We start from the raw sequence: 10,189 nt of genomic DNA, 5'->3' as shown, positions 1-10,189 counted from the left end.
TTAAACATTCAAGTCACGATACCCTGAAAAAAAAATATGTGTTAGACCGATGTTGTAAACTTTGTGCAGGAAATCCTACTTCAGGAACAAAATAAATAACACCGTAGGATTCGTCACTGAAGGTGGCTCCCCGGAGCCTGAGGACGCAGTAGTGTGTTTTAGGCTGCAGAGAAAGTTCTCGCTACAGACGACTCACTCAGGGCAGTGAGACGCATATCGCCACCGCCCCCGCTTAAGTGCTAGACAGTCCCCCCACCCCCACTCCAGAAAAACTGCAAGGCTCCAGCAGCCTGTCAGGACTGACTTCCAGCACTCAGATGATTCTCGAAGCAGACTACACCAGTTGGTCGGTACTGCCGCTGCGACAGGCGGAGCCTGCGCTCTAGCTGGTGTTAGATGCATAATTAGTAATAATTACTTTCAGGCAAATAGGTGAGTCATGATATTGGGAAGTTAGCAGAACCAGTGGATGCCAGAGAGCAAGGACACAAGCCGAGGACCAGGACAGCCTGTGTGTGTTCCATGTAGGACATTGTCTGGGGTGCGGGAAACTTCAGGGGCTGAGGCCACCCCACCCACTGAAGCAGCAGGTTAGTCAGGCCCGCTGCTTGAGATTTCGAGTCGTCTCTGGGCCGAGCTAGTGTTTCGGGATTGGTTCCTTTCCCTTCTCCTAAAAACAGGGTCTCCAAGGCTGCCGGGAGTCTTGAAAAATGTCTCCCGGTGTCTTCGGTGGATGCTCTTGGGAGTCGCTGGTGCAGGAGACTGGACAGAAAGAGCAAAAGCAGAAGTGAAATGATGCTTCCAGCTCCAAGACGGGATCTCTTCCTGCTGGGTGTCGCCAGGTTGCCTGTCCCTTCTGCTCGGCTTTCCCACCATCCCACCTTGAGCACAATGTGTGAGTATCTCAGATACAAAAAAGCATAGCCTATCAAAAAATGGTACCGATGTGGCCAAGGTCTAGAGCCAGGCCCTGGGCTCTGCCATCACTTAGCTGTGTGATACTGGACAAATTAAATTACTTCACCTCTGTGTCCCTCAGTGTCTGCATCCCCATCAGAGATGAATAACAACTTCATAGGGCTAGAAGAATTAAGTGAGAAAATTTTGGTAGAGTACTTTAGAAGATGCAAAGTGAACACGCTGCGTGTCTGTGGTCCCTTCTGCTAATAGTCATCCTCTCTGTGTGCCCCACAATGGAAGGGAGCATGATCCTGCCGATTCTCTTTTGACACTGCCCGGATCAGTGCCTGGCCCATAACTAGCTCTCAAAAGGGGCTGTGCTGACAGATGACATATTTGACAGCACATCAAGAGCAATATGTAAACTCAAGTCGGACCAAAATTTGTCTCGGGGGGCCACAACATGAGACACAGAACTATAGAGGAGGGGAGTGTGGGAAAAGTCGTGTTTCTCAGGGAAGAGCACCCAAATCGGTTATCCAGTACCAAGTGGCCAGCCCTGAAATCATATACACAAGCATCATACAAGGACTGAGCAAATTTCATATACATATCCAGGAACACGTAACATACATGTAACAATGGTTAAGGAGATAGAGGCCCTGAATTTAGGAAAGTGGGTGTGTTTATGAGAACGGTTGGAGGGAGGAATGGGAAAGTGGAAAATGAGGCAATTATGTTTTTATTTAAAAAAAAAATTAAAAAACTCCCAGCCCCGAAGGGAGGTGGGATCACTATCCCACCACTAGCTGAGGAGCTCCTGGCGTCAGCCAGCTGCTGTGAGAGAGGGAGGGGCAATGCCCTTGAACGCTGTGACACCAGCCACAATGACCACACTCGGGGGCAGGCCCTATGCCCAGGAAGGGCTGGCTAACACAAAGTGGACTCAGGGAGCTTAGAAAGACGGAGGGGGAGAAAACCAAGCTGGATGGGGACAGAAGGGGATGAATATCATTCAAATACTCTGCAGGGAAATTTTCAAAGATTTAATAAAAACGTTATCTTTTTGAAAAAGCGTTTGTTGGGCAAGGGGTGTGGACCAGTGGCAGAACATTTGTCTCGTTTATGTGTGGCCCAAAGCTTGACTTCCAGCGCTGGCCGCAAAAACTGAACCAAAACAAAATCGTGTCTGAAAACTAATGTGACTATTTAAATATACAGCAGACTTCTGAACCTCTGAATAACCCACCTCCAACTACTTTTAGTCACACACATAACGTTCCTTGAGAGGAACGAGTGACCGTGAACACGGTGTCACAAGCATGGAAGAGGTTTTTACTGGCTCGACTACAAAATAATCCGAGAGACAAACACAGCACTGACTATGGGGGCAGTGATTGTCCGTGTGTGTTTTCAGGAGTGTGTGCAACCCAAGCTCCCAGGCTGTCCTAACAGCCGTATCATTAAAGTTAGGATGATCTCCTCAAACAGCCTGAAGAGACGAATGCCAGGTCAGGAAACTGTCCAAGTGCAGAGATCAATTATAACTGTGTCTGATAATGTTCCTACTACCCTCGACAAACTGAAAAGATTTGTCTTGAAGCATGACATCTTTTGCCTTGGAGCCCAGGGCTCTGTGGAAGAAGCAGATGACACACTTCACACTGAAAACCAGGCAGGACCTGAGGTAATACCTCTGCATTGGTCAAGTGACTGAGAAGAAAGCTAACTATATGCCGGCATACCCCATCATGGAGTGACCAAGCCTCGGGTCTTACCTGTTCTGCTTTTACCATCGACACTGGATGTCTCCTGTAACTGGGGGACTCGGGATGGATGACGTTGTGTGAGCCTGGCATCCCTGGGCTCAGACTGAGTGAGGGCTGACACTGAAGCTGAGAATCTGAGGAAGGGATGGTGGGCGTCGTCGGGTTGACCATGGCTGCAGGGCTGAGGAGAAGGTGCGCTGTGGATCCCAGGGTGGACAAGCCAAAATTCATGGGTCCGGTGTTTGGGAGAGTGGCAGGAGCTGAAGAAATGGGCGCGGGTATCGCCGGAGAATAGAGAACTGGGAAGGGGGCCAAACCTGGAGACGGCAAGAACATGCAAGGAACGCCGAAGGATGGCAGCTGACCCGACGGTGACGGTCCCACAGCATGCGGGGTCTGACTGCCTGGTAAGAGCATGTTGAAGCCATTTAACCCTGAAACAGAAGGAGAACCAGGTGAAAAATCACAGGACAAGATCCCCTTCATGTTCATGTCCCTCATGGCTCCTCCAGCGGGGTCCATAATAGATCAACGCATGACAGAGCCTTCTCTCTGGCGAGGGTGAGCATCCTGGCTGTGCTCTTCCAGCTGACATGGCCACATCACATTGGCGACAAGATTGCATGTCAACCTTCACCTGCAGGGTCTTGTGGTCAATGCCTATGGAGAACTCTTTTATTTCTTTCTCATGCATGCATTTGCGTGTGAATGTGGGTGGGCGTGGTCATAAGAGGAAAACTTTGGGTGCTGGGCCCACCTTCTACTCTGAAGCAGGGTCTCTTGTTTACCATCGCACAGGCCAGGCTAGCTGCCCCGAGAGCTTCTGGGGAATTCTCCTGCCTCAGTTTCCCATTTCTCCACAGGAATACGGGGAATGTGGAGATATGTACCACCGTGCCCAGTTTTGTGTGGGCCCTGGGGATTTTCAGGTCTTCATGCTGACTCAATAAACACCTTACTTAACCGCCTCCTCATCCTCCTGTTGAGGGGTTTTAGTAGGGACTGCACCGAATCCAAAATGAAGGGGAAAATAAAATTTCGGTGCGAAAACCTCTACTTTTATTGCTATGAACTTCTAGCCAAAAATTTCTATTTCCCTCAGTGATCACAAGCAAGAATTCCTAAGTGTATGAATGATACTTGGTAATACTGAAAAGTACAGATGTAGGGCCTGGAGAGATAGCTCTCTTGAGAAAGAGCTGCACTCAACGAAGAAGACCTGGATCTGAGCTCTGTAAGCAAATAAACAAGAAGAACCCCTCCCCCGAAGCCAGGCACGCTGGTGCCTATTGCAGTCTCAGCACCAGGTAGGTGGTGGTGGGGTCGGGACAGGGATGGGATGACCAGCATGACATGAGCCCTAGGGTTCAGTGGCCAATCAGCACAGCCTGTTTGGTGAGTTCCAGTCCAGAAAGAGATTGGCTAAAACAAAACAAAACGAAAAAGGTGGGTGGTGTCTGAGGACCGACACCGGAGGATGTCCTAACCCACACACACAGCCAGGTTCCGGGACTCTAGACTGAAGATCTTATTATTATGTTTAACAATCACAGCTTGGAAGTGTGTGGCGTTCTGGACTTGCCGCTGGGTGTCTTATTTCTCTGTGTAGCCATGACTGTTCTGGAACTCACTCTGTAGACCAGGCTGGCCTCGAACTCAAGAGATCTGCCTGTCTCTGCCTCCCCAGTGCTAGGATTACAGGTGTGTGCCCTAGCCCACACACTTGCTACTGGGTCTTATTAGTGTAAATAACTAAAAAATTGACTTTTTACTTTAATCTTACTGGAATTGTTTCTTTATACGCCTATTTACTAAGTTGTCTGCTTTGAAACATTCTGAGGAGTCTACGTTTTTCCCTCAATCGCCTAATAATGGTTTATTGGTTGAGAAAAAAAAAAGGCAAAGAAACCACCAAACAAAAAATTCCATATTGCGCTATGATTTCAGTTTTGTAGCGGACGAGTCTGTGCCTCCATATTAAAGTGTCCTCCACACTGAGCCGTCCCAGAGGCAACAATGCAAGCTGAGGACATGGCAGATGAAGAAACACCCTTCTCCTCTGCCTGGCAGACCAGACTGAAGCCAGCACGGGACTGGACCCAAGGCATTTCAGAAACCTAGTGGCCAATCATCGTTATCAACTTGACGGAATTGGGAATCATCTAAGAGACATGCCTGACCGTCCGTCAGGCTGCTGCACTGGAGGGTCACCGAGGAGGGAAGATGCTCCCTTGGCTGAGGTCCTGGCCTGAATGAAAGCTAGAAAGCTGGTGGGCAACAGCATCCCACCCTCCCGGGTCTTCTTTTCTTTTCTTTTTAAATATGGACTGCTTCACAGATGCGCATGTCACCCTTGCACAGGGGCTGTGCTAATCATCTCTGCATCCTTCTAATTGTAGTACACAATTCTACACTGCCAAAGCGATTACCCCTCTGGGTCTTGGCTGCAGACACAACGTAAGCAGCCATGCTCCTTTGGCCACGCCTGTCCAGACCACACACCAAAATAAACCTTTTCTTCTTTAAACTATTCTCAAGTATTCCCTTCTAACACAGAAAAGCAGCTAATACAGTATCTCTGTATCAAGAATAACTTGACGTACATAGGACAAACCTGACCAGCTTTTCGCTCTAATTTGGTTTATTCAAAATAACAACATGATCTACTGAGTCTTACTTAGTAGGTGCCAGTACTGGCATGCTCTAGGTACTTGAGATTTATTAGCGTCAGTTCAGTTTCTTAGCACTCCAGAGAAGCAGGTGCTATTACTATTCTTCTACTAACGAGAATACCTGAGTGCTTGTTCTAAGTTGACGTAGGTAACGAATGGTTTTAAATGTCAAGTCCTCTTATTGAAGATCACGGTGATGTACTTGGTACTGCTTGACCCTGAAAATCAGAATGCTGGCTGTGCACAATCGTCGACACATTCATACTGTGAGTCTGAACCCGTGCCAGACTTGCTTGAGTCAAAAAAAAAAAAAAATAAACTTGTCTTTTAAATGGTGGTTTCTTCGTCAGATAAAGTGTAATGCATTTAAAATGTATCCCATTACCCCCGTAGTTGTTGAACAGAGGACCGGAGCCTTGTCCTTTGTTTGCGGAGACCCGGAGTGAGACAGGTGCAGCCCGACAATTTACTGTTCTCCCTGGTCAGGTGACACGGGCAGAGATGGGCTCGCATGGTGTGACTGGCACGGGCATCCCTTACCTGCTGGAGACTGCACATACAGATACTGCAGCAAGGCGGGGTCTTTGGTGATGTCATTTCCGTTTGGTGATGTCATCTCCGCGTCTGGATTTCTCGAAGGGTTTCCACATGCAGAAGCAAGGAAGCAGCAGTTTGCCATAGCCTTTCCTGAAGCGTCTTCATCCACCGGGGGCTGACCCTTTCCACAGGCAGCGGCTTCCAGGGGCGTAGATCTCCCGTCACCCGCAGTCACGGGAGTGGCGAGGGCTGTGGAGTTTGATGGTCTCTAAGCACGACAAAACCGGAAAGCAGAAAAGCCAAGTCAGGACTCCAGGAGTCGGTTTTAGATAGAAGAGTTCTCTTAAAATTGATAGCATATAGACGAGAAAACAGCCAGGTGTCACTTGGATTAATGGCTCAGGTTTTTGAGACAGGGTTTCTCTGTGTAGCAGCCTTAGCTGTCCTGAAACTAGTTCTGTAGACCAGGCTGGCCTCGAACTCACAGAGATTTGCCCGCCTCTGCCTCCCGAGTGTTGGGATCAAAGGCGTGCGCCATCACTGTCGGCTTCTAATTAAAATTTGAGTACTTTTTGTTAAGTTACTTCTTTGACAATTTCATGCGGGTACATGATGCATTCTGGTTACCCTCTCTACCTGCTGGTATCTCCCTCCCATTCTTACCAACTCTATTTCCTTCTCACACTTCTAATCTGCAATGCCGAGCTATATATAAAACTAGAAAAAAAACCACTTTGGCAGGAGAAAGGCAGAAGGGAAAGGCTCTTAATGGAGTCATCTCCACGCAGCACGCCACGGCAGGCTGCTGAGAGGAATGTGCTCTGGTTCTCCCAGCCTCACTGGTTGGTTCTACCTCATTAACTTCTGTGTGGCTACTGTGGGGAGCGGTGAGGGCGCAGACAGCTCATCTTTTTGTCCTTTTCATTGCGTAGCTAAGGAACCAGCATCGCTGGGCAGTGCAGAACACCGACCCAGCCCAGAGCTGGCTCTCCAGAGCCATTCACCTCCCTGATCCAGGTACCCCACTGTTTCCAGGGCCCAAATGATGACTCTCATGATTCCAAACTTGTTTTTTTAAGTTCATAAAACAATGCTGGGATGGAATACATGAACACACTAACAACGATTACTACCCCGTACTAACGGGCAAGCTTTTTTCTTCTCTACACTTTTTCGGCTTTTCATGAGAATTGTGACTTTTTTATTTTGTTAAAATAAAAGTTACTTTTCTTATAGTATTATCTTACGGTAAGATTTTTTGGGAAAGCCAGTCTGGAGCTTCATTAAATATGAGGACCGCATGAAATACACTTCTAGTCCAGAGTCTGCTGCCTCAGAGCATCTGTCGCCATTAAGCTCGGAGCCAACGAGATGACACCTGACACATTTACCCACAATCCCTTACCTTGGGCATGACTAGGGATAAGGGACTGTCTTCAAACTCCTGGCTTTGCCTTTTCACGGCAGGCTCATCCTCCTTGTGGGGATTCCTCTCCTCACACAGGCGCTTCTGAGCCGAGGGTGCCAAGGACAGGTCAGCCGGGACTTCTGAGCCACCATCGTCCTCTGCTCTCAGCTCTGGGGACAGTCCCTCCTGCAGGCTCCCACACAGCATGAACAGCGAGGAGGGTACGTAGACCAGGGGCTGGCCAGCAAGCAGAGCTGGCTTCAAGCTCTCTGCGTCTGAGGCGGCGGGAGGAACGTGGCCACCTGCTTGTCCGTGGAGGCTATTCTGCGTGGAGGAAGCCTGCAAATCTGTCTGAGCAACAGAAAATACTGGGTGGGCTAAAGGCTTAGCACAGTATTCCGAGTCAATGGGGAGGGCAGGGTCCAAACTGCTTGCTGGAGGCACCACTTTCTTGCTGGCAAAGGCTTCCCCCCTGTAATAAAGAGAAAAGATGAGTACCATCAAGTCACCGGGCTCTACCACAGCCCCCGATTCACTGCTGTCCAAGTCAGAAGTGAGGCAAGATTGCTCAGACGATGTTCAAATGTCCTCCCTGGTCACACAGAGGCAGACCAAGGAACTCTTGATGGGTGGCTAGGGACGACATGAGGCGCCTATGTGGGAAGAGCTGCTGGGCTCTCAGATGACCGACCACTGGCTGACAGCGGTTCTCCCCCAGCTCATGGTTATTGAGTATCAAGCACTTGGCCCCTGACGGACATTTGGTACCACACTGCAGTCACAGCTACTCCTATTCCCACTTCCTGATGAGGAGAAGCCAAGCCAAGCTCAGAGTTAATCCACCCGCTCCAGTTCTAGAGATGTGAAGCTGGACCTCACTGCGGGTCTGCTTGACAGCAAAGGCCAGCTTCCTGGTTACTCGAGAGAGTACGGGTGGAAGGGAGTCTGGGCCAGACTGATGTAAAGGGAAGCTAGTCAAGTTTACCTCGAAAGTGGGCGGTGAGGAAATGCACGCATCTACCGGGCTGGTACTTGGTTATTCTTTTCCTCTCCGTTTGCTCAGTACTAATAAGGAATGCTTAGGCAGCCCTCAGCCCTCATTTAAAACTAAGCCCCGTTATGAGATTTTAATGTGTTTGCCCCCCCCTCTATATATAAATAATATAATCATATTCAATATGTGAACGTGTTTCGTTCATGTTCTGGACTAGATTAACCTCTGGAAAGTAGAGGACATGGGTTTCTGCTTGGCTGCACACATGACTGAGACCCACTTCACCCAGGGCTAGTTTTGCAGGTTGAGTACTTCTCTCTAACCACGGCCTCCCTAAGCGAGAAACTGAGCTCTGAAAGTCAGAGTGAATCTATCAACTGTCGGTGCGTCCACTGGCCATGGCTGTCAACCTCTCCATCTCCACCAGGAACGGCAACACGACCTGACCGTGACCGGCTTCTTAAAGGCGACTTACTGTGATTTATCTTCTACTTTCTGTCTATAGATGGCTGCCAGACTTCCAATTTCTAGGGAGTAGGCTGATCCTGAAAGGGAACGTGAAGGGTTAACAGATGTAGCGGGAGCCATGCCGTGCAGACACACACAACACAGACCATCCCTCGAGGCTGAGGGGTTGTGAAGACCACTCCAAATCTGCTCTGGCTTTGTTTCGGAAAGGGCAATTTCCAGACCGTAGCTATTAACGGTGATTTCGGGTCTCATTAAGAATAAGTAAGAGAGCAAAACAAATGTTGTTTCCCAAGTTATAAACTTCTGTGATATATCAAAGGGGCCAAGCATAGCAAGCCAATTGATCAAGGCTGACTGGATCAATTTCAGGCGCGGGGCTATGCTCACATACTGTGAAGTCAGCGTCTCTTTTGCAGCCAATAATTGTTTGACTTCAGGCAAGTGAAGAGTTGGCTGTTGAGAAAAACGGCATGGTCTAGAGAGATCATTTGAAAACGCCTGCGTATCACCAAGGCTACTTTTCCATGGCAACTGAAAGACTCCAGAGGTGGAGCGAGGGCCGGTACCTTGTTTTCCTCCCTGTGGGCTGCTGGGCTCCGAGCTCACTTTCCTCTCTATCTTCTCAGACGTCTGAACCGTGTTAAAGGAACCGTAACGAGCCAGCCTCTGTTTCGCACACACTCGGATCTGGCCATAAGTCTCTTTCTTCCATTCCGGTAAGACAGAGGCAGAGACATCCAGGAGTTCTTCGTCTAGGGAGAGAAAATCAGAGAAAGGCAGGGCTGTTACACAGCTACAGTCTCCGGTAATTTTCACCTTTTTTAAGAGAGGGTTTTGAGCGGCTGGAGAGATGGCTGCCCTTCTGGAGAACTCAGGTTCGATTCCCAGCACCACAGCTCACAAATGACTGGAACTCCAGTTCCAGGGGATTCAACACCCAACACAGACATACATGCAGGCAAAACTCCAAAGCACATGAAATAAAAATAAGAAATAAAGAGATGGCTTTGAACTTCTAATTGAAAGAGTTATCCTATAAATAAAAACTAAGACAATCAAAAGAATTTTATGAATTATCTCAAACCCCAATTTCTTTCCATATACTGGAAAAAGAAAAAAAATGGCTAACTATAACGTGAGAACGAACCCATATGCATCCTAAAATTATCCCAACTGCAACCGAAGTGGAGCAAGATGCTCTACAACTTGAATTAGAACAGGCCCAACATTTTCGTGCCGGGTTAGGGTCCGACAGCAAAGGAAACCCAGCCACGTTCAGCTCCGTGTGCGCAGTTTGAGATCCACTTTCAGGATGAATGGAGATCAGCTTCTCACTCCAGAGCTTCAGGGCAATGCAGAGGAGAGTCTCACTTTCCTACTTGGCTTTATTATTTTTTTCTTGCACAGGTAGAGGCTTGGTTACCAGGTGACCACAGGA

General features: G+C 48.5%; 1 protein-coding gene and 1 pseudogene across 1 annotated transcript in view; both read right to left on the bottom strand.

Annotated features, from left to right (window-relative positions):
• Positions 1–591: 591 nt before the first annotated feature.
• E2f7 (E2F transcription factor 7) overlaps positions 592–10,189 on the bottom strand; it is a 39,799-nt gene continuing 30,201 nt past the window's right edge. The window contains exons 7-12 of the mRNA XM_038315109.1: positions 9,318–9,503; positions 8,756–8,825; positions 7,284–7,758; positions 5,882–6,146; positions 2,679–3,103; positions 592–762 (exon numbers count right to left, since the gene is read on the bottom strand). Coding sequence (XP_038171037.1) covers positions 592–762; positions 2,679–3,103; positions 5,882–6,146; positions 7,284–7,758; positions 8,756–8,825; positions 9,318–9,503 — 1,592 coding nt within the window. The remainder of the gene's footprint in view (positions 763–2,678; positions 3,104–5,881; positions 6,147–7,283; positions 7,759–8,755; positions 8,826–9,317; positions 9,504–10,189) is intronic.
• Positions 4,986–5,086, bottom strand: LOC119803754 (annotated as a pseudogene).

The sequence above is a fragment of the Arvicola amphibius genome, chromosome 17 (assembly GCF_903992535.2).
Source record: "Arvicola amphibius chromosome 17, mArvAmp1.2, whole genome shotgun sequence".
NCBI classification, from domain to species: domain Eukaryota; kingdom Metazoa; phylum Chordata; class Mammalia; order Rodentia; family Cricetidae; genus Arvicola; species Arvicola amphibius.
Note: the sequence above shows the minus strand (reverse complement) of the source record. Positions and strands in the feature narration are given on the sequence as shown.